This window comes from Grampus griseus, assembly GCF_964374135.1.
Source record: "Grampus griseus genome assembly, chromosome: 7".
Taxonomy (NCBI): Eukaryota; Metazoa; Chordata; class Mammalia; order Artiodactyla; family Delphinidae; genus Grampus; species Grampus griseus.
In genome coordinates this window covers 903,983-922,289 of record NC_139001.1, presented here as the reverse complement: position 1 = coordinate 922,289, position 18,307 = coordinate 903,983, and the positions used below count along the sequence as shown (strand labels likewise).

Genomic DNA, 18,307 nt, shown 5'->3' with positions numbered 1-18,307 from the left:
GCTAGATGCTCCCAGCATCCCTGTCACCTAGAGCCACCCTCCCCCGAGCCCAGGCTCCCCCTTCTCAGCTGGGTCCCCGGGGGCCTCGGCACCATGGTGACATGACTGGGAGGTGCGGAAAGAGCACCTGGAATGACGGGGTAGTGAGAATTTGGCGACGGGGGACCAGACATCCAGAGTGGGGTTGCGTGAGCTGTCCAGTGGGAGCACAGGCCACCCAGGTTGCTCACACTCCGAGCCTCCCTGTCTCAGCCTGGAGACACTCCGCTGCCACACACTCTGTCCTGCCCCGTTCTGGCCTAAGGTGCCTGGGCTGCTGAGACGTGTAGAGGAAAGAGAGTCCCGTGGAGGCCCCGGGGGCCCGAGGGCAGAGAAGGGAGGAACGGCCGTTACGGTGCGAGCACCAGGCCCTCTGGCCGAGCGCGCCCACGTCTGTGTTCTCCAGTGACCTCTCCGCACTCCTGCCTCTAGGAAGCTTCAAAGCGGACGCCATTCTCAAGGCAGCAAACCCAGGCTCAAAGGCCTGTGTGGCTGCCCACGGCCAGGAGGGGGTGCTGGGAAGATGACTAGGCAGGGCGAGGGTGTCTGCCTCTGCAGTGAGAGGGGCTGTATCGCCAGGCCCACGGTGGAGGGGGTGTTCATGGCCTCTGAGGACACAGGCCAGCACATGAGAGGTCAAGGGGTCCAAAGCGGGCAATGCTGGGGAGTCAGGAAAGGCTTGGGGGCTGCAGTGGGCAGGGCCGGAGCTAAGGGCTGCAAGTCTGTGCGCCTGCCCTGGGGCAGAGATGGCGGTGGAGGGGGTGTGGCGGGGGGCACCTCTGCGCCAGGCTGGCTCCGTGGGTCCACCTGGGGCTGCCTGGTGGCAGGCCCGAGCCGGAGTGGGCTCAGACAGCCCTGGGCTCGGCCTGCACAGCCCCGGGGGCCCCAGCCGACCAGGAAGAGTCCAGGAAGCTAGAGCCAGGAGCCGGGCAGCAGGGGCTTCTCCCACAGGGAGAAACAGAGGAGGCCGGGGGCCTGGGTGGGGCTGGATGCACGCGGACCACCATGCGAGGCCCGCAGAGGTCTCCCCACCCAGGGGCCCCATCGGTGAAGGGACAGAGCCAGCCCGGGCCGCCCCGCACGCACCTGAGATGGCCTGGACGGCCACGCGGAGAAAGCCCTTCACCTCGCCCTTCTCGCTGACGATGGCCACACGGTGCACCAGGGGCACGGGGTACAGCAGGTTGCTCAGGTACACGAAGGCCCTGGGGGAGGTAGGGGCCACGGTCAGGACCAGCCCGCTGTGCGCTGTGACAGGCGGCAGCGGCTGCACGGCCCGGGCTCACGACACAACACTGCAAAGCAGAGCGAAGCGGGCAGCCAGGGCGGCAAGCAGCAGGGCGGGCGGGCAGGCGGGGCACTGCGCTGGGCGGGGAGGGGAGGGGTCCTCGGCCGCAGAGGAGACGGGAGGAGGCGCAGGGACGGGGGGCACGGGCGCCGGCGGGAGCAGAGGCTGTGGTGAGGGGGTGGGCCGGGGCGAAGCCCGCGGCCTGAGCAGAGAACAGCCGAGGAGGGAGGTTTCAGCCTGCTTCAAGGAGGAGGACCTGGGACCCGCCTCGCTGACCTACGACCCTCACGCTGGTGCTGATGTCCCCCCCCGCCCCTGTCTCCCCACCCGTTTCCCAGTGGCCCCTGACGCTTGCTCACGGACCCCACGACGGAATACGCCTCACGACTCCCTCTGGGCCCCTCCAGGAACACGGCGGGTCGGAGCTCCATGATGTCAGTAAAGCCAGGGCACCTCCCCCTCACCGGGGCCCAGGGGTCCGGCTGAGCCCTGAGGGACACCCCAGAAACCGTGGCACTGCCTGGCACGGCCCCACCAGCTCCCAGGGTGCCCAGAGCCACCCTCTCCTGTGCAGCTCAGCTGTGCACCCAGCTAGTGCCAGCACAGGCGGGACAGAGGCCACGTCACCCTGGCGGTGCCCCTCTCCCCGAGCCGGCCAACGAGTGGGAGTCACACGGGCAGCCAGGAGGACAGGGGGATCCCTGGAAGAGCCTGTGCTGCCCCGCCGGGTGGGCCGGCTGCTGTGAGCACAGCTCCTCACCATTCGGGGCACCCTCCTTTCGGGGGTCACCCTTGCCTCCCACCCTGCTCTGCCCTCCCCTCCAGCCCCGAGGAGCAGATCTCGGCAGCCCTGAGCTCGCTGGGCTGGGGGTCCGGGGTGGTGGTCCCGGGGGAGGGGCACGGCTTGGGCAGGATTTGGACAGAAGAGGGTGGGAGGCGCTGGGGAGGAAGTGCAGAAGGAGGGGTGAGGGAGGCCCAGGGCCTCAGTCAGGGATGGGGGAAGGTGGGAACAGAGGTGAGAGCAGCAGGGAGGACAGTGGAGGGGAGGTGGGAGTCTGCTGGCCAGGTGGGCGCTGGCACCTGGTGCATGGCCAGTGGGGGGGGGAGGACGGAGCTGGGAGGACAGGAGGAGAGGCGTGTCATCCCAGGCACCCTGCCCCTCGCCCAGGCTGAGCCACTGATGTCGCCCCACACTGAGAGCTCCAGGGTCCCCACTCTGGACCCCCTGTGGTGAGAGGCACGGGGAGGGGCTCTTCCCCAGGGGCCCTGATTCCAGGCCCTGGTGTCCCTTCTCAGGTGGGCTCCGTGTCTTCCCGCCACCCTCCCCCCGCAGGAGGTCGGAAATCTGAGCACCGTCCTGGCTTTTATCTCAGATGCATCAGCTCTACCTCAAAACTCTCTCTGAAATCCGCCACCCAGCCCATCACCCCGGCCTCCCACCCGCTTCCTTCACGGCCTCCACAGCCGCCAGAGGGGACTTGAGGCGCGACCAGACCCGCACCCGCCGTGGCCCCCAAGCTCTTTGCATCCAAGAGGCACCTGAGCCCCTGCGGCAGCCCCACCCGCCCGCTCAGCCCCGCTCTGGCCCCCGGCGCCCATCTCCCTGCTCCTGCCACTGCCCCCAGCGGCTCCCATCTCCGCGTCCAGGCCGCCTTCTGCGCGGCTCTCCCTGTCTGTCTGAATTCACTCGTGGCCCATCTCTGTTGACTGCTTTTCGCTTTCTGGGCGCCCACAGGCCAAGGCAGGCCCCCGTCAGGGGAGGGTGTGCTGCCACCTGGGCCACCCTCCTGGGGCTAGAAGAAGCCCCTCTTCCCCAGCACAGTGCCCCTTCCTCCCACGAACTCTTCGGGGGCACGGTGTAGACAGATGGTGGGGGCGCATCTGCCCATCGCGGGGTTGGTGGGGGCCTGGGGCTCCATTGCCCCGACCACCCACTAAGGTGAGCCCCGGCCCTGGTCCCAAGAGGACATTGAGGCCACAGCAGCAGAGGGCACCAGCGGGCAGGGGACGGCCGGGGTGGGCTGCTGGCCTCATCCAGCACCCACCTCGGGACGGGACGGTGGTGGCCTTCCCTCGCCGGACACCTGGGCTCCTGGCCAAGGGCCTTTGATTGACATTGGGAGTGGGAGGGGGGCTACCATGAAATGAGCAAAGTCATGAGGTCCAGAAGGGGAAACGGAGGGGGCCCAGGACTCAGGCTGTGGGAGGAGGTGCAGACCCTGCTCTGCCCCTGCACCTGGAGGCCTGTCCCCTGGGTTGGGGCACCGCCCAGCCACCCCACCCTGCCTGAGACAGCTTAGGGAGCTGGGTAGGACAGCCCCAAGCTGCAGGGCCAAGTCAGCACCCACCCTCCAGCAGGTGGAGGGCCTCTTCCCCAGGGCAGGACCCCTTCCCCGGGGCACTGCCCGCTGCAGAAAGCCGGGTGTCGGGAGGCTCCCAGAAGCCCCAGGCACAGCCGGAGGGAGGGGCCGCGGCCTGCCCACTCCACCCGCAGCCTGCAGGGAACCCACAGGAGGACCCTCGGGGAAGGCGGGGACACCTCTGGTTGTGGGCTAGGTGAGGGCATGGTGCCAGGCACAGGGGTGCCTAATCAGCACAGCTTGCCCGAGGGAGAGTTTAAGGGCTGTCCAGGGCCACCTGGCCAGGAGGGGAAGCCAGGCTCAGGGCCGCCTCAAAGCCCCCGGCCCGCCCAGGGCTGCCTTCCTGAAAGGGCCAGGGGGCAATTCCACAGGGACTTCAAGCTCCCAGAAGGCCACTTACAGAACCCTGGAGGCGACCCAGGACCGCCCCTGAGGGGCAGTAACGGAGGGGCAGGAGCTACCCCTCCCCCTTTTTGAGTCCGCAAAGGCCAGGCCAAAGGGAGTCTGAGGCACTGCACAGAGAAGTAAACTGAGGCAGGCGCCGGACGCAGCCCAGGTCATAGGCGAAGGCCATGGCAGGCGGGCCCCCTCCTGGCTCCCCCCCCAGGGCCTCACCGCTCCACAAACCTACCGTGGTCTCCCAGGGGGCGCTTTCTACCACGTGGCCCACCCGTGGGCACAGACGCCAGGGTCCCACACATCAGAGGGGGCTGCGCCCCTCGTGTCCTGAGGCTCAAACAATCCCACTGGCAGCCCACGAGACTGAAAACTCCAGTGAAGAAACCATATGTGCCTGTCCCTCCAAGCTCACGGGGGAGGCACTGGAGCCCCCAGCACCCCGGGCGGCAGGTGCGCCCGCGTCTCCTCCGTTCACATCCCAGCACGGAGACCAGGGCCCCCTCACCAACGGCGCATCTTAGCTGGACTGGCTGCGTCTTTCTTTCTTAGGGGCACAAATACGGTGCCGGAGAGCTAAGACGCCGTGTAGAGCTGGTGAAATACGCCATTCCTGCCCCATTTCACAGGTGAAGACGGAGGCCCAAGGACATTAAGGAAGTTGCTGGCAGCAGAGCCCCAGCTGGCGTGAGACCCCACAGGCCGGCTCCTGTGCAGCTCCCAACCGTGCGGACGCCACGCCCCGCCCCCCACCGGCTTAATTAATGCAGCTCATTAACTAAGCAAATCTAGCCTCTCTTGATCTTTCAGGGTTTCCTCGCGTCAGAGGGGAAAGAAAGCCCAGGTACTTCAGGCATCGAAAAACGGCAGGGCCGGGACCTCGAGGGAGCCCTTGGCTGGAGGTTAGGGCCTTACAATGAAGACCACGCCTGGAATCCACGGCCACACTCCCTCCCTCTGAACCCCATCACCGGCTGTGGGAAGGCTCTCACGCTCACGGGTGCCCAGGTGGGCTCGCGTGCAGATCCAGCTGCGGCTCCCAGAGGCAGAGAAAGAAGCCACGCTGGATACTCTCTCCTTCCTGCTGCCCCGGTCCCTGTCTGATTGGTGATAGTGACGGGTGCACTCAGCCACAAGGGACCTCTGGGGGCCCAGCAGCCACGGCCCCTGCTGGCAGCACCACCTTCGAGGGCAGGGGGCGGGGGCTGGAAGACCCCAGGCCCACCCCGCCCGGCAGCCCCAGAACTTGAGGGGATGGGGCCACGGTGCAGAGGCTGGGCCTCCCCCTCACTGCCCACCAGGTGCCGGAAACAACCTGACGTCAGCACCCGCCACCCTGGGCCAGAACAACCCAGCCCTGTCCAGAGAGCCCTGCCGGCCACGGCGCACCTACCCGCACACGGGGTGGCTTGGAGCCTCGCGGGGGCCAATTCGGGCTGAGCGGCTCGGCACACAGAGCGCACCCAGCTGGGAGCCGAGGGCCCAGCCTCGCCAGCCCAGACGGCACAGAGCAGACACGGCGGGTCAGTGCTTTCCCACCCAGTCCTGAACACGTCCCTTGGGCGGTCGCCAGTCCCCCTTCCCCGGGACCCTCCATCCCAGACAGTCACCCCCTCGCCTTCCTCTCTCTGCAGCCCACCCGCCTTCTGAAAGCCACGGTCTGAGCAGGGAGGATCATGGGGCAAAACGGAGCCCCCAGGCCCACTTCCTCCACCTGGGTTGGCCCATCTCACCTCCCAGTTCACTGGCACCCAGACCGCCAGAGGGAGACCCCCCGGGGGGCTGACCCTGGACTTGGGTGAGGAGCCCCGGCTGAGGACGGGGGAGGCCCCTGCCGGGGGCCCTGTTCACAGAGGTGAGGCACCTTGAAGCAGGCTGAGACCCGCCGGAGAGAGAGGAGGTGGCAGAGCCGGGGCTGAGTGTGGGGCAGCGCTAACCACGAGATTGGTGAGGTGCAGACGCATGCTGGGGCCCGGGAAGCCTGTCCAAGGGAGACAAGAGTGGGCGCCCCCATTTCGCTCAAGCCTTGGAGAGAGAGCCAGCGGCTACCAGAGGGAGAGAAGGAGACCAAGGGCGGGCCCTTCTCAGGGCCTGGGCCGGCACAGCTGCTGCGCGGGAAAAGCCAATTCTCGCCAAACCAAAAAGATCAGGACGTTTCCAGATGAACCCCTCGCAGACGGCCGCCGTGGGGAGCTGGCCTCTCACTCGTGGCTTTGGTTTGGCTTGGTGGTTTTGTCACATCCCAGATCCACAGAGGGGGGAATGTCGGAAGGACCCAGCTCTTTCCGGCTGAGACTGCGAGAGCCCACCCCCGTTTCTCCCGGTGTCCTCGCCCCCGTGTGCCCCGACCCCGCGCCTGCCTGGCACCCGGCCACCCTGGCCCTAGCGGCCGGGCGTTCTGAGAGGCCCGCGTGCAGCTGGCCCTGGGGCCGCACCTCCTCCTCGGGCTCAGCAGAGCAGGAACCCAGCCGGGGCGTCTCGGAGAGAGCCACGCGGTTTTGTCCAGTGGGCCAGCATCTCACACTCAGGGAAGAGTAATCAGAATAAATCCATGACGCGCCAGCTGAGAACCTGCTTCCTTCCAGGAGGGACCAGTGGGGCCTTCACTCCACCACCCGCACCCAAGGGCTCCCAGTGCAACCCCGCTATCTGGGGACCAGCCTCGGCCTTCAGCTTTCAGTACTGGTGCTGCAAGGTCAAGACCTCCAAACACTTCCATCGGTCTAGCCCAAGGAAGCAGTCTGAAACTCCTAGAGTGCTGTTAAAGCTATCTTACACCTTTGCCTATACGTAAATTCCGTTTTCATGAGCTGAATTTCCTACTACTGCAGCTAGGTTTCTAGGCCTTTCCTTCACCTTCCTGCTTGCATTCCACTCCATGGTCATAGACATAAGGATGGACTGGGTACGCCCAACCTGCCTGCAGGGCGGGGGGCCCCCGCTCCCCCACTGAACTTGGCCTCTCTCCTCTGTCCAGGAAACTGAATCATGGGCTCCTCTGCAAAGGGCACTTTCCCATGAGGGCACACGGCCACTGGCACCGTCTCCGGCACTGGGGGTCAGGAGGGACAGAGAGAGGCCGGGCTGCCCGGGACCCAGGGCCTCAGAAGGAGGCCCTTCCACTGCCCGGGCACCTGCCCTTCCTTCCCTGCCCCCCGGCACGGCCGGCTCCAGCTTCTGCCCCTCTCCCCACAGAGAGGGTAGGGGCACTGGGAGCAGACCAGGACCCTCCATCTCTTCTGGAAAACAGTGGAGGGAGGGAAAGCCACGCTGGCCGGGGTGGGGCGGGGGGGCCGCAAAGATGCACGGCTCCGCCTTTCCGAATGCCCCCGCGGGCCCTGAACGGGCAGGGGCGTTGCTCTTCCCGAGTCCCGGAGGCCTCTCTGCGGAAACAGGCCCACCAGTGAGGAGCCCGTGCCCCGGGGCACCCTGCCCTCCTCCATCACTGGGGCCCCTGCAGGAAGGCCAGGAACCCCCGCGCCCCCTCACGCCCTGTCCTGGGGAGGCCCCGCTAGCCGGGGGCCGCGCCCTGACGGCGGTCAAATCGTGCCCGCAGCAGTGCTCCTGTGCAAAAGAGCTGGTTCCTTCCCAGCATGCTGTCCTCGACCTCACCAACCTTCCTACTACACTGAACAGGGGGGGCCGGTCGTAAAACGGGTCCCGGCCGTCGCACGGCATGCGCTCCGGAAAGACGTCGTCCTCCAGGTCCTCCTCCTCCCCCACGCTCTGCTCCTCAGCAGGCTCGGCAGCGTCGGAGTCGGGGCTCGAGGAGGCGGGGGAGGGGGTGAGAGCAGCCATGCGCTCGCTCATGCATGTGTTGAGAAGAGGGTAGCTGTTGCAGCCAGAGGTGACTGAACTGGGGTTAGTGCGACAAGACAGAGAGAAGTTAACGCCAGCTCCTCGCGGGCGGACGGGGCGGGGCAGGGGCTTCCGAGGAGAACCCAAACCAAACACACGACCGTCGAGGATGCTGCCTTGACAGGCAAGAGAGCCAAAGTGCCCGGTCCCCAGGCGTGGGCAGACACCGCACGGGGGTCAGTGTAGAGCTCCGGAAGGTTCCGGAGGGCACCGGCAGGTATGGTCCCGACCAGGTGCGGCTGAGGCCGGTGAGGGCCTCGGGAGCCTGGCCGCACTGAGGCCTCAGGAACCTTGCCCCGTGGGGGGCAGGGGCCGGGTGCAGCCCCCGGACCAGGAGGCTGGGGACATTAGGCGTGGACTCTGGGCTCTGGGAGGACACGGCTCCGCCTCCCGCTCACACCCCACCTGAAAGCCTGACCAAGCCTCACATTCACACGCACGGACAGGTGTCACCTGACGGCCGTGGTCCCGGAGCAGGGGTGGGTGGCGATGCTGAGACCCCGCTCCCTGGCCAGGGCCCACCGATGTGTGGAGAGGACTGGCCAGGGGGCTCAGACCAGGAAGGACCAGGGCCGGGGAGTCGGGATGGAGAAAGGCATCTGGCCGGCCCACTCCTCGTGTCAGGGCCAGGGCCCAACCCCGCGCTGCCCCCCACCTTCTCTCAATCTCTCAGCCCGGGGGGAGGAGGCGCCTACCTGCCCACGAGCCGGAACCAGGGGAAGCGGTCGTAGAAGGGGTCTCCACCAGTCACCACGTTGTCACAGTCCTCGATGACGCTGGAGGGCACCTCGGCCGCCCGGTCGTACATCTCCCGCATCAGGTCCAGCCGCTGCCTGCAGGGCAGAGGTCAGCGTGGGCCCCGGGGGAGCATCCTGGGGTCTCAGGCCCAGCACGGCTCAGGCCACAGCATCCTGCTCAGGGTCACCCACGGCTCAAGCTGGCTTGACAGGAGGACCCTCTGGGGTCCTCGGAGTCAGCCGACCGTGGCCAAGGGGCTTGCAGTTCGCCACACGTTCCTCTCGGCCCCCGTGATGGCCGCGGCACGTCAGCCGGGTGGGGTCGGGGACCAGCCCCGCTCGGGATGGGGAGTCGGGGCACGGAGCCCCGGAAGTTCGGGGGTCAAAGGGCAAGTTGTGAGAAGACACAGGAAACAAGGCGTTTTAGAGGCTATCCCCCGGAAAACCGGCCGGTGGTGGGAGAGACGCAGACGTCTCCCTCGGGGGCTCAGGCGCACCAGGAGGGACGTGGGGTGGTGGGGGACATCCACCCTCCAAGAGCAGACGGCAGCCCAGGAGGACGGGGTAGAGGCAGTCACGTGTCTGTGAATGCGCGTGGGTCAGTGCGTGTGCCGGGGGCGGGGACCTCATAAGAAGGGAAAGCGCCGGCGTGTGAGGGTGTGTGAGCGGAATGGAGCGCGTATAAGCGTGTCTGCGTGCGTGAGCACGTCGTGACCACGCTGTCCGTTCTCTGCATCTCATGACGTTTCCACATCTCTGGGGCCTGCCCCGACAGTGAACAGCCTGTGGGTGAGCCCACCTCCACACAGGCCACCACCCGCCCCTTAGCCGACTTGCACGCCAGCCGGCTCCCCAGCCCTAAATCACCCGGGCACAGCCCGGGCCCGAAGCCCGCAGGCGTTATGCTGACCAGCCGGTCCTCACTGTTCACCCTGCCCTGCTTTGCCCATGAAAACCTCGCAGAGGCCGTGGCAAGGCCCTCCTCTCCCTCCTTGGCCCCCGGACGGCCCTGTGCCCACGCGCCTCTCGTTTCTAGGGGCACTTGAGCAACATTAAAATTGTCTTCAGTGGCAAAAAGCCGTCCTGTCACCTTCACCCAGGAAGAGCCAGGCGCACGTCACGGTGAGCGTGCGGGACCTGAGGTAGAGCCGTAGGGCAGACACCTCCCAGGACACCTGGCCGGCCTCCCTGGGGCCCCCACCCGGCCCTCCTCCACCCCCCCAGGTGGAGGAGCCCCCAGCTTCCTGCAGCGCCTCACCCGCCCCTTCCTCCAAACTGTGCCACTGCTCTGGTCGAGGAGAACGTGGATTCTATGATGAGGCTGGATCCTACTTACATCTTGTCTTCTGATTTTAAAAGAAATCGAAACAGGAGGAATCGCTGCCTGGACGCGTGCGCCCCTTGCATCCCACGCCCGCCTCTGTCTCAGCGGCCTCGGCCCAGGCCCGGGGAGCAGCCCCGCCCCACTGCCCACCGCACAGCCCACCCACTGCACCTGAGCTTCTCCAGCGTCCAGTAGTGGGTGGCCCCGTTCTTCTGGTCCTGGACCTCCACGGCCACGATGGTTCGGGGGAAGGGGCGAGTCTCTCGGTCTTTGGCGGCCTCTGGGGGCAGCAGGTCAGGCGGCAGTGGGGAGTACAGTGTGTCCGTAAGGAGGACAAACTGGAACTGGACCTGTGACCGATGAGGAGGACGCCCGTCAGCCCCGGGGAGGGTGGAGCCTGGCCCTGGAAGGGCCTCCTTCCCGCTGCCTGTCCCTCAACCGTCCTCGGAACCTTCCCGCCGACTCCACCTGCAGAGGAGGCTCCACCTGCCCACCGGCCTGCCTATGCGTCCTGCTCTGTCAGTCTGGGGCCCCCCCTCCAACCGCCCCCCCTCCTCCCGGGGGCTGCAGGTCAGGGGGTCCGCCCCGCCCCCCCCCGGGAGGCGGCGCAGCCTGGCACCGAGGCCCGGCGGGAAGCAGGACGGGTGACGCCCGCCCTCCGAGGCACAGACAGCAGGGGCAGGCGCAGCGGCAGGGGCCCACCTTCTTCTTGAGCTCGACACTGATGGCGTTGGCCTCCTTGAGGAAGATGGCGTTGCCCCACAGCAGGTCCCGCAGGGACGTGAACTGGTACCACTTCCACTTCCGGAAGGCCCACAGCGCCAGTTCACACTCCCTCTCCGTCCACTGGACTGCGGGGAGAAGCGCACGGGGTCATCACGGGGCTGGGCGCTCAGTGCGCGGGTCCCCAGTTGCACACTAACTGGCAGGAAGCTCTGCCGCAGGGGACGACCCTCGTGCCCCAAAGAGGCCGCCGGCTACCCCAGTGTGAGCGCCAGGGTCCTGAGAGTCAGGCTGGAGCTCAGCAAGGACCTGGGGGGCAGCAGTGGGACGGGGGCACGAGGGCAGACCGGGGCTTGTCCCACACACCCTCTCGGGTGGACGAGTCCAGCGGGGGAGACCTGGTCACATCAGCACAAAGGTGCCGACCAGCTGACCGGAGGCCGAGCTGGACGTGAACACCCTGCCCTTGGGCTGCCCTCGGGCCCCCAGCAGCGAGAGGTCAGCCAGTGGGCCGCCCAAGCAAATGCTCCCAAAGCGGGTCCCGAGGTGTGGAGCAGAGACCAGCCTCCCTCGGGCAGGACAGGGGTGAGTGGACGCAGGGCACCCGCCTGGGAGCACCCACCCCGCCCCGCCCTCCTCATGCTCCAGGCTGCCCCTGCCAGAACCAGCGGGTGGGTGCACACACGGGTGTGTGCGTATGCACGGGTGTGTGCTGCTGCAGCTCAGCCTCCCGCATCCTGCCTGCAGACCGGGGACCCCAGGGCAAAGGTGCCAAGCAGCTGACCTGCAGGGAGCAGCCCGGGGCCACCTCTTTCCTGAGCCCCCTCTGCAGCCCACCCCCACGCGGGACAGGGCCCCTCACCTTCGTCCTCCGGCCCCTCCTCCTCCTCATTCGCCTCCGGGTAGCCCCGGGAGCCCATCTGCTTCTGCAAGGCCTCCAGCTTGCTCTCGTAGTCCTGGCGCAGAAGCGAGGCTGGTGGTCTCCACGTGGACACCCGCCCGTCGTCCCCAGCCCTCCCGCCCGGGCCCGGGCCCACGGCGCCCGGACGCAGCCCCAGCACAGCAGGCCTCCCCACTCTCCCTGGTTCCACCCATCGGTCCCTCCTCTTTCGGCCTCGAGCGCCCACCGCCCTCACCAGCCTCTGCTGCTCCAGGAGGTAGGTGGCCTCCTCGCGCTCCCGGCGGTACTGGTCCTCCAGCTCCTGCAGCCTGCGAGAGCGTGCGGGGGTGAGGGCGGGCGGGACGGCGGCGGGTGCGGGGGGCGCCCGGGCGGCAGCCCCTGGGGCCTCACCTCTGCTCCATCTCCTGCTTCATGTCGATGCCCTGCTTCTCCAGCAGCTCGCGCTGGGCGAAGGCCCAGTCCACGGGCTCGGCGGGCGTCTCCGCGCAGGGCGTGCGCTCACGCTCCTGCCTTGCCTGCTCAGGGTGGTTGAACCGGAACACGTGGCTCTTTCCCATGATGATGCGGTTTCCTGGGGGATGGAGGCGAGGCCAGAGTTGGTGGACATTTGGCCTCGGCTGGTCTCGGGGGTGAGAGGGGGGAGGAGGAGGGAGAGAGGACGAATGCAGCCGGGGCTGCATCCTAGCACCACCCACCCCTGGGGGGACCTCCAGCCGCCAGGAGCCGGCCCCCCGGGTCCTGTGCCCGGGGGTCACCCTTGCCCCCGCCAGGGGGCCACCTCCCCCACCAGGACCCGAGCGGGCCTCCCCACTCTCCCCGGTTCCTCCCCTCGGCACCTCCCCTTTCAGCAGCAGCGATGGTGGCAAAACACAGCCTGAGGCTTCTCCACTGCCCCATCCCCTCCAGGGCCCCACGGGTGCCACCCCCCGGGGCCAGCCTGGCCTCCTGCTCCCGTGCCCTGGGCCTTGGCACTCCCCTACCCGAGGGCTGGGCTTGGCCCCCTCCTGCAGGGAGCTTCCCTTCCCATCTGTCCCACCGGCGGAAGCAGGGCAGGGGTCTGCGTGTTTCCGGGGCAGGGTCCACCCTGTCTGCAGGACCCTCCAGGGTGCACCTGTCCCACGAGGGCAGGGCCTGCTGTCTCTGGACAGTGCTGCCGGTGGGGGTCTCTTTGGATGGCCTAGTTTCTCTCCAGCTTTTTCTCCAGGAACCTCGGCTCTGCCTTGCGGCCTGCAGAGCTGGTTCAGCCCCTCTCCCCACAGGAGAACCCGGGCCTGCAGGCTGGTCCTCCCCAGGCCTCCCTCAGCCCCTCCCCCAGCTCCCGAGCTCGGCCGCCCCTCCCAGTCCGGGCCCTGCCCCGGGCGCGCAAGCCCCAGGCCCCATCCTGAAACAACAGGGGGGAGAAGGGAGCTCTGGACCTGCCCTTGCCCAGCTCAACTGCCCCATCTCCCCACACTGGCGGCCAGGCGAGGACACCAGCCACTGGCGGCCAGGCGAGGCCCATGAACCCAGGATGCAGGGTGTGTCCCTCCCTCAAAGCATCCCTCGGGACCCCAAAGGCAGGACCCTGGGTCCTGGAAGCTAAAAACAAGGCCCTTCAGGGTGGCCGGAGAGGTCTGCACGTCAGGCTGCCAGGCGTCGCCTTCTAGGCCTCCCATCCCCTCTGCACCCCCAGTTGGGGAAGGGGAGGGTCCCCCTCATTCTTAGCAAAAAGTCACCCCAGCCAAAGTTGACACGATGGTCAGTGTTGTGTCAGTTTGGCTGGGCTGGGGAGCCCAACGGTGCACCTACAGTCACGTGACCTCGGGAAGGAGCCCACCCACCGTTGCGCAGGCAGGCCTCCCCCCACCGGGTGAAAGGCCTCAGGAGCTAAACTGAGGCTGCCCTGAGGAGAAAGTCCCGCCTGTGGATTTCAGACGTGCCTGTCCAGCCCTCACCACGTCCTGAGCCAATTCCATTAAATAAATCTCTTGATAGGTGAACAGACAGATAGATAGACAGACAGACATATCTCCAGGTGTGATTTAGAACACGAGGACACGAAGCCAGGGGGCCGGCGTCCGGAGGCCGGTGCAGCGCACACCCCGCTGGCTGTTCCTCTGCTCCACCACGCGCCAGCCCACCGGGGCTCTGGGACAGGCACCCCTGCCCGGAATCCCGCCTCGGCACCCCTGTAGCGGCCTTCTCCCCCCACCCGCCCCGGCCCGTGCGCTGCCCGGCTGGTGGGGGGCGGATTGGGGTGCCGCACGAGCAGGAGGGGCACGCGTGCAGGGCGGGCGGCACAGGGGCCACCCCTGCCTCCACTGTACCTGACCGCAGGACACTGGGCTCCGTGACTTTCTTGCCATTGACGTAGGTGTCTGCCCCTTCACAGGGCTCCAGGGTCACCACGGCTATAGGACAGATGGGGGCACGGAGAGGACCGTGAGGGGCTGTCCTCCTGGCCACGTCCCCGTCTGAGCCCAGCAAGCCCCACTCAGGGTCGGGGGCAGGGGGCTCGACCCACCTGGCCACCTGCCACCCAGGCGCGGCCCCCACCAGGCCCCTCTCCCCCCTGTGGCACCTGGCTTGGGCCTCGAGAAGCCGGAGGGGCCTCTCAGCCCCTCACAGATGAGGAAAGTGATGTCCCGTTGGGAGGCTCACGGGCCCAAGTCAGAGGTGGGGAGGCCGTGCTGGGTGACCGCCCCGCCCCGCAGGGTCTCCAGGTGGGATGGGAAACAGTGGCTCGCATGTCCCCAGGAGTCCCAGAGCCCCTCCTGCCTTCGTGCCCACCCACCGAGGGGAGAGAGAGCTTTGGGGACGGAATTCTGGGAGAACCAACGTCCGCAACACTGTTTAAGGCCACCCTGAAGTGGCCTGGTCACAGCGGGGGCTTTGGTCACTGGTCTGCCTCCCAGAGGCTGTCCAGACACCTGCCCTGATCTCGGGGGCCGTGGGCACTGGGACAGCCCAGCAGGTGCCTTCTTGAGAAGGAAGGGTCATGCCCAGAACCGGCAGTGGGGATGGAGGCCCGAGGGCAGGCCAGCCAGGGAGATGGACAGATGGCCGCTCCCAGCCCACGGGAAGGCGTGGCCTAAGAATAGCCGTCCCTTCGATCCAGGCTCAGTGCCCTCCTGCCCGTGAGCACCCCAACCAGCCCCCTGTGCAGGGACAGAGCTGCATGTCCCCAGCCCAGCCTTCAGAGCACCTTTCGGGGTGGGGCAGGGGGGCTCCCGGGACTGAGTGGGGAGCCAGGAGGGCCGACACCAGCAGCGCCGGGTAGGGGCGGGGCTGGGGGAGGCCATACCTTCACCGCCCCCTCGGGAGTCGCTCCGGAAGACGCAGTGCTTCTCCTTGATGAAGTGTCCGCTCAGGACTATGTCCTGCCGCTTCTCTGCGCCTTCCCGGCCCACTCTGTGTGTGTGGTGCGGTCGTCAGCGCCGGCTGGACCCAGGGCGCCACGACGCCACCCACTGGCCCGCCTGGTCCCCCTGCAGCCCCCAGCATGCCCAGCTCTTACGGGAAATGCCTGGAGAGCACAAGCGGGGGTCCAGGGGACAGCCCCCAAAGCGGCCTGGCCTGGGGGACCACACTGCCCAGAGGGGCCCACAGCACCCCTGCCAGCAGGTGCCCGGGCTCAGCGACCCCTCAGTGGGGGAGCCCAGTCCTCCCCTCGCCCCGTCGACCCCACCTGGTGATCCCATCCTTGATGTAGTAGAGAAGGCACTCGGACATGAGCGGGTCCTCATTCAGGTTGACGAGATGCGGCGTCTGCGGAGATAGAAGGGTCACCTCTCTTCGGGGGGCAGGGGGGGAGCCCGGCCCAGGCTGCCTGCTGCCCTCTCTCTCCCCAGGACCAGATTGCCACCCACCCTAGGCCTGGCCTCTCGGGGGACACAGTATCCTCCCAGCCTGGCAGAGAGGAGAAGACTTTGATGGGGACTCCAGAGTCTTGGGAGGACAGCTGCCAGGCGGCACGTGGGGGGCTGGGCTTCGGGAGGGGCTGGGACCCCAGCTCTGAGCACGTGAGTGCCCAGGGAGTGCTTGGAGGCTATGGTAGGCCCTTGGATGTGCAGGGCAAGGCTGGGTCTCATGGGGCCTGGGCCTGGTCCTCCATCCTAAAACGGGGCTGCAGGTCCCCATTCCAACCGGGGCAGCCAGGAGCTGAGGGCCCTGGGATTAGGACGCTGGGCAGGGAGGGGTCGGGCCCTGGACGCCAGGGAGCAGAGAGGCTGTGATAAAAGTCCCCTGAGCCACCCAGGTCCGACGCCCACACCTGTCCTGACCACGGCTCTACCAAAGCATGACCCAAGGCCAAGGTGACCGCTTCCCGCAAGCTGCCCCGTCTGAGCGCTGCCCTTGGCTCCCCACCCCAGCCCGTGCCCAGGGCAGCCACTGCAGGCTCTGTCCACTGGGCCTTGGACCAGCACCCCCTCTCTTCACTTTCTCCACTGCTCTCACCCGGGGTCTCTGGGCCCCGACACTTCCTGACCTCACACCCAGTCCCGGGCAAGGATCCTGCAACATGGCAGAGGCTGGAAGAGCTTCCTGTCTGTTCCCCACCTGGCACCTTGGGCCAAGCTGCCCCCACTCTGAGCTACAAACCCCTCTGACACCCCTGCACAGGGCTGTGGACACCTGGTCATCAGACACAGGACAGGCCATCCACAGCGGCCCCTTCCCCTGAGCACAGAAGGCATCCAGCCAGGAAGGGCCTGTGCTCCCTCCACGGGGCCGAGCGGGGGACCCAGCTGGCCCATGTGCTTCTCCAGAGTCCAGTGGGGACCCCACTGTCCTCCAGAGGAAGTGTCCCTGGTGGTCCCGAGGGCCGCCCTCCCACTCCTGGACAGTGTCCAGACCCGGGGCCACCAGCAGATCCCTCTGCCACCAATGAAGCCAAAGGACTGCACAGCCAGTGTCCCCAGCTTCGCCTGCCCGCCCCGGGGCACTGCACCCACTGACAACGCAACAGCTCAAGAGCGAAGCATTCCAAACGGAAACCAAAGGCCCATCCGACAGGCACTGAGGCAGGACCCCGCCAGGGCGCCACCTGCTCCCCGCCCTGCCGAGGGCCTCCCGGGCACCCCTCCTCCCTGCTTCTGGGCCTCAGCTGCTCCCTGGGCCGGAGTGCGTGGGTGCAGGAGAAGCCTGAGGAGCCCGGCCCTGTCCCCAGGGAGCAGGCACCCTAGCGGATGTGCCCATCCTACCAGCGCCCCGTGCTCCTTTCCCTTGGGGCCCCAGTGGCTCCGTGGGGCTCCACGTGCCGCCAGCTTCGCAGGCTGGCGAACGAAGAAACCCTTTGCTGGGGTGAAAGGTCAGCCAGGCAGCAGGGGCAGGGCCTGCGGAGTCCCGTGCTGGCGTCAGAACAGACGCCACTGCCTTCCAGGCAGGCTTCTGGGCTTGAAGCTAAGCTCCTAAGGGCTCTGAGGGTCTGGCAATCTTGGGGGTGGGGCATGGGGGTGGGGGTCTGGGTCCTAGAATCACACAGAGACTTTTCCCCTGATGTTCATGCTTCGCCCCGTCTGAGCTACTGAACAGGGGGCGGTGCTCTGCTCCACTTGAGGGCCGGGGCCATGGGCAAGCTGGCCTGGGTGGGAGAAGAGGGGTCCCTGCTGGGACAGCCAGACCCTGCCCATGAGGGCTACAGGCTCCTGGGGGGTCCAGGCCCCACCTGTTTCAGGACCCCGTCCACCCCTCAGGCAGCTAAGTGACCTCTCTGACGTCCTAAGGCCATAGGGACATCCCACCATGAGGAGACAGGGTCTAGGCTCCACACAGGGAAGGGAGGGCTGCGGGTGAGCCTGGCCGGGTGCCTGGAGCCGCTCTCCCTGCTCCCAGGAGGACCCTGCTGACCTTCCAGGAGCCGACACCTGCCAAGGGCCGCAGGTCCCCCAGCCCTGTCCACATCGGGGCAGCCCAGAGAATGGCCGGCTCCTACCTTTTTGGGAGAGAACACCCCCAGCGTGCCGCCGTCCTCCCTCATGGCCACGCCCATCTCGGCCAGCAGTGCTTCCCTGGGGGATAGAGCGGGGGTCAGCACGCGCACAATCTTTCATCTGGTCAGTGAGTTCAGGTGTCCACTTGAGGGACTGGTCCCCTGACTGGGGATCGGCTCAGTGGGGCCATTGGTGACAGCGGGGGGCGTGTCACTGGATGAGAGGGGACAGGTGTGTCCTGCACTGGGCGCGGCCACCCCTGGGTGCAGGAGCCGAGAGCTGAGCACAGGGCTGCTGCCGGCCCCCAGCCCGCACCGCCCACCTCTCCATCCGGATGGCTTCCGTCCGCCGCAGCTTCTCCTCCCAGGTCTCATTGAGCTCAGCGATGATCTTCTCCGTCTCCTGGGGAGCAGACAGAGCAGAGCGAGGTCAGCGCGGGGGGGCAGGCAGTAGACAGAGGCCTGCGTGCCAGGCAAAGGAGAGACGAGTAGCCGGGCCTGCAGGGTCCAGCACCCCAATTCCCAGGTCCATCCAGACTGCTCGAAGTCTGAAAGGTCAAGGTGAAGGGCTGAGGGCTAAGACGTGCAAAGGACGCGTGTCTTTGCTGTGGACACACAGAGAACAGAGGGAAAGGCAGAATAAACCCAGAGGGAGAAACAAACACGCAGGGAGACGCTGACACCGGTTCTGAGGCTCGCGTGCCCCTGGACCACGGGTGAGACGGACGACACTTCCCACACCAGCACCGCCTCCCCGTTTCCTTCCCAGC

The 18,307-nt window shown here is 67.2% G+C and overlaps 1 protein-coding gene across 18 annotated transcripts in view; it reads right to left on the bottom strand.

Moving 5' to 3' along the window:
• The window catches only part of KIF1A (kinesin family member 1A), a gene marked incomplete at both ends in the record, with an annotated part of 67,157 nt that overhangs the window by 27,182 nt on the left and 21,668 nt on the right, over positions 1 to 18,307 (bottom strand). For 13 of the 18 annotated variants that reach the window (XM_082658285.1, XM_082658286.1, XM_082658287.1 and 10 more), the window contains 12 exons: positions 1,126 to 1,244; positions 8,637 to 8,774; positions 10,174 to 10,352; positions 10,705 to 10,853; positions 11,588 to 11,681; positions 11,862 to 11,934; positions 12,017 to 12,197; positions 13,933 to 14,016; positions 14,910 to 15,016; positions 15,294 to 15,373; positions 17,541 to 17,616; positions 17,861 to 17,940. In XM_082658285.1, coding sequence (XP_082514411.1) covers positions 1,126 to 1,244; positions 8,637 to 8,774; positions 10,174 to 10,352; positions 10,705 to 10,853; positions 11,588 to 11,681; positions 11,862 to 11,934; positions 12,017 to 12,197; positions 13,933 to 14,016; positions 14,910 to 15,016; positions 15,294 to 15,373; positions 17,541 to 17,616; positions 17,861 to 17,940 — 1,360 coding nt within the window. Of the gene's footprint in view, positions 1 to 1,125; positions 1,245 to 7,699; positions 7,940 to 8,636; positions 8,775 to 10,173; positions 10,353 to 10,704; positions 10,854 to 11,587; positions 11,682 to 11,861; positions 11,935 to 12,016; positions 12,198 to 13,932; positions 14,017 to 14,909; positions 15,017 to 15,293; positions 15,374 to 17,540; positions 17,617 to 17,860; positions 17,941 to 18,307 lie in introns of all 18 variants that reach the window. The other 5 variants (XM_082658271.1, XM_082658281.1, XM_082658282.1 and 2 more) reach the window with 2 other exon arrangements.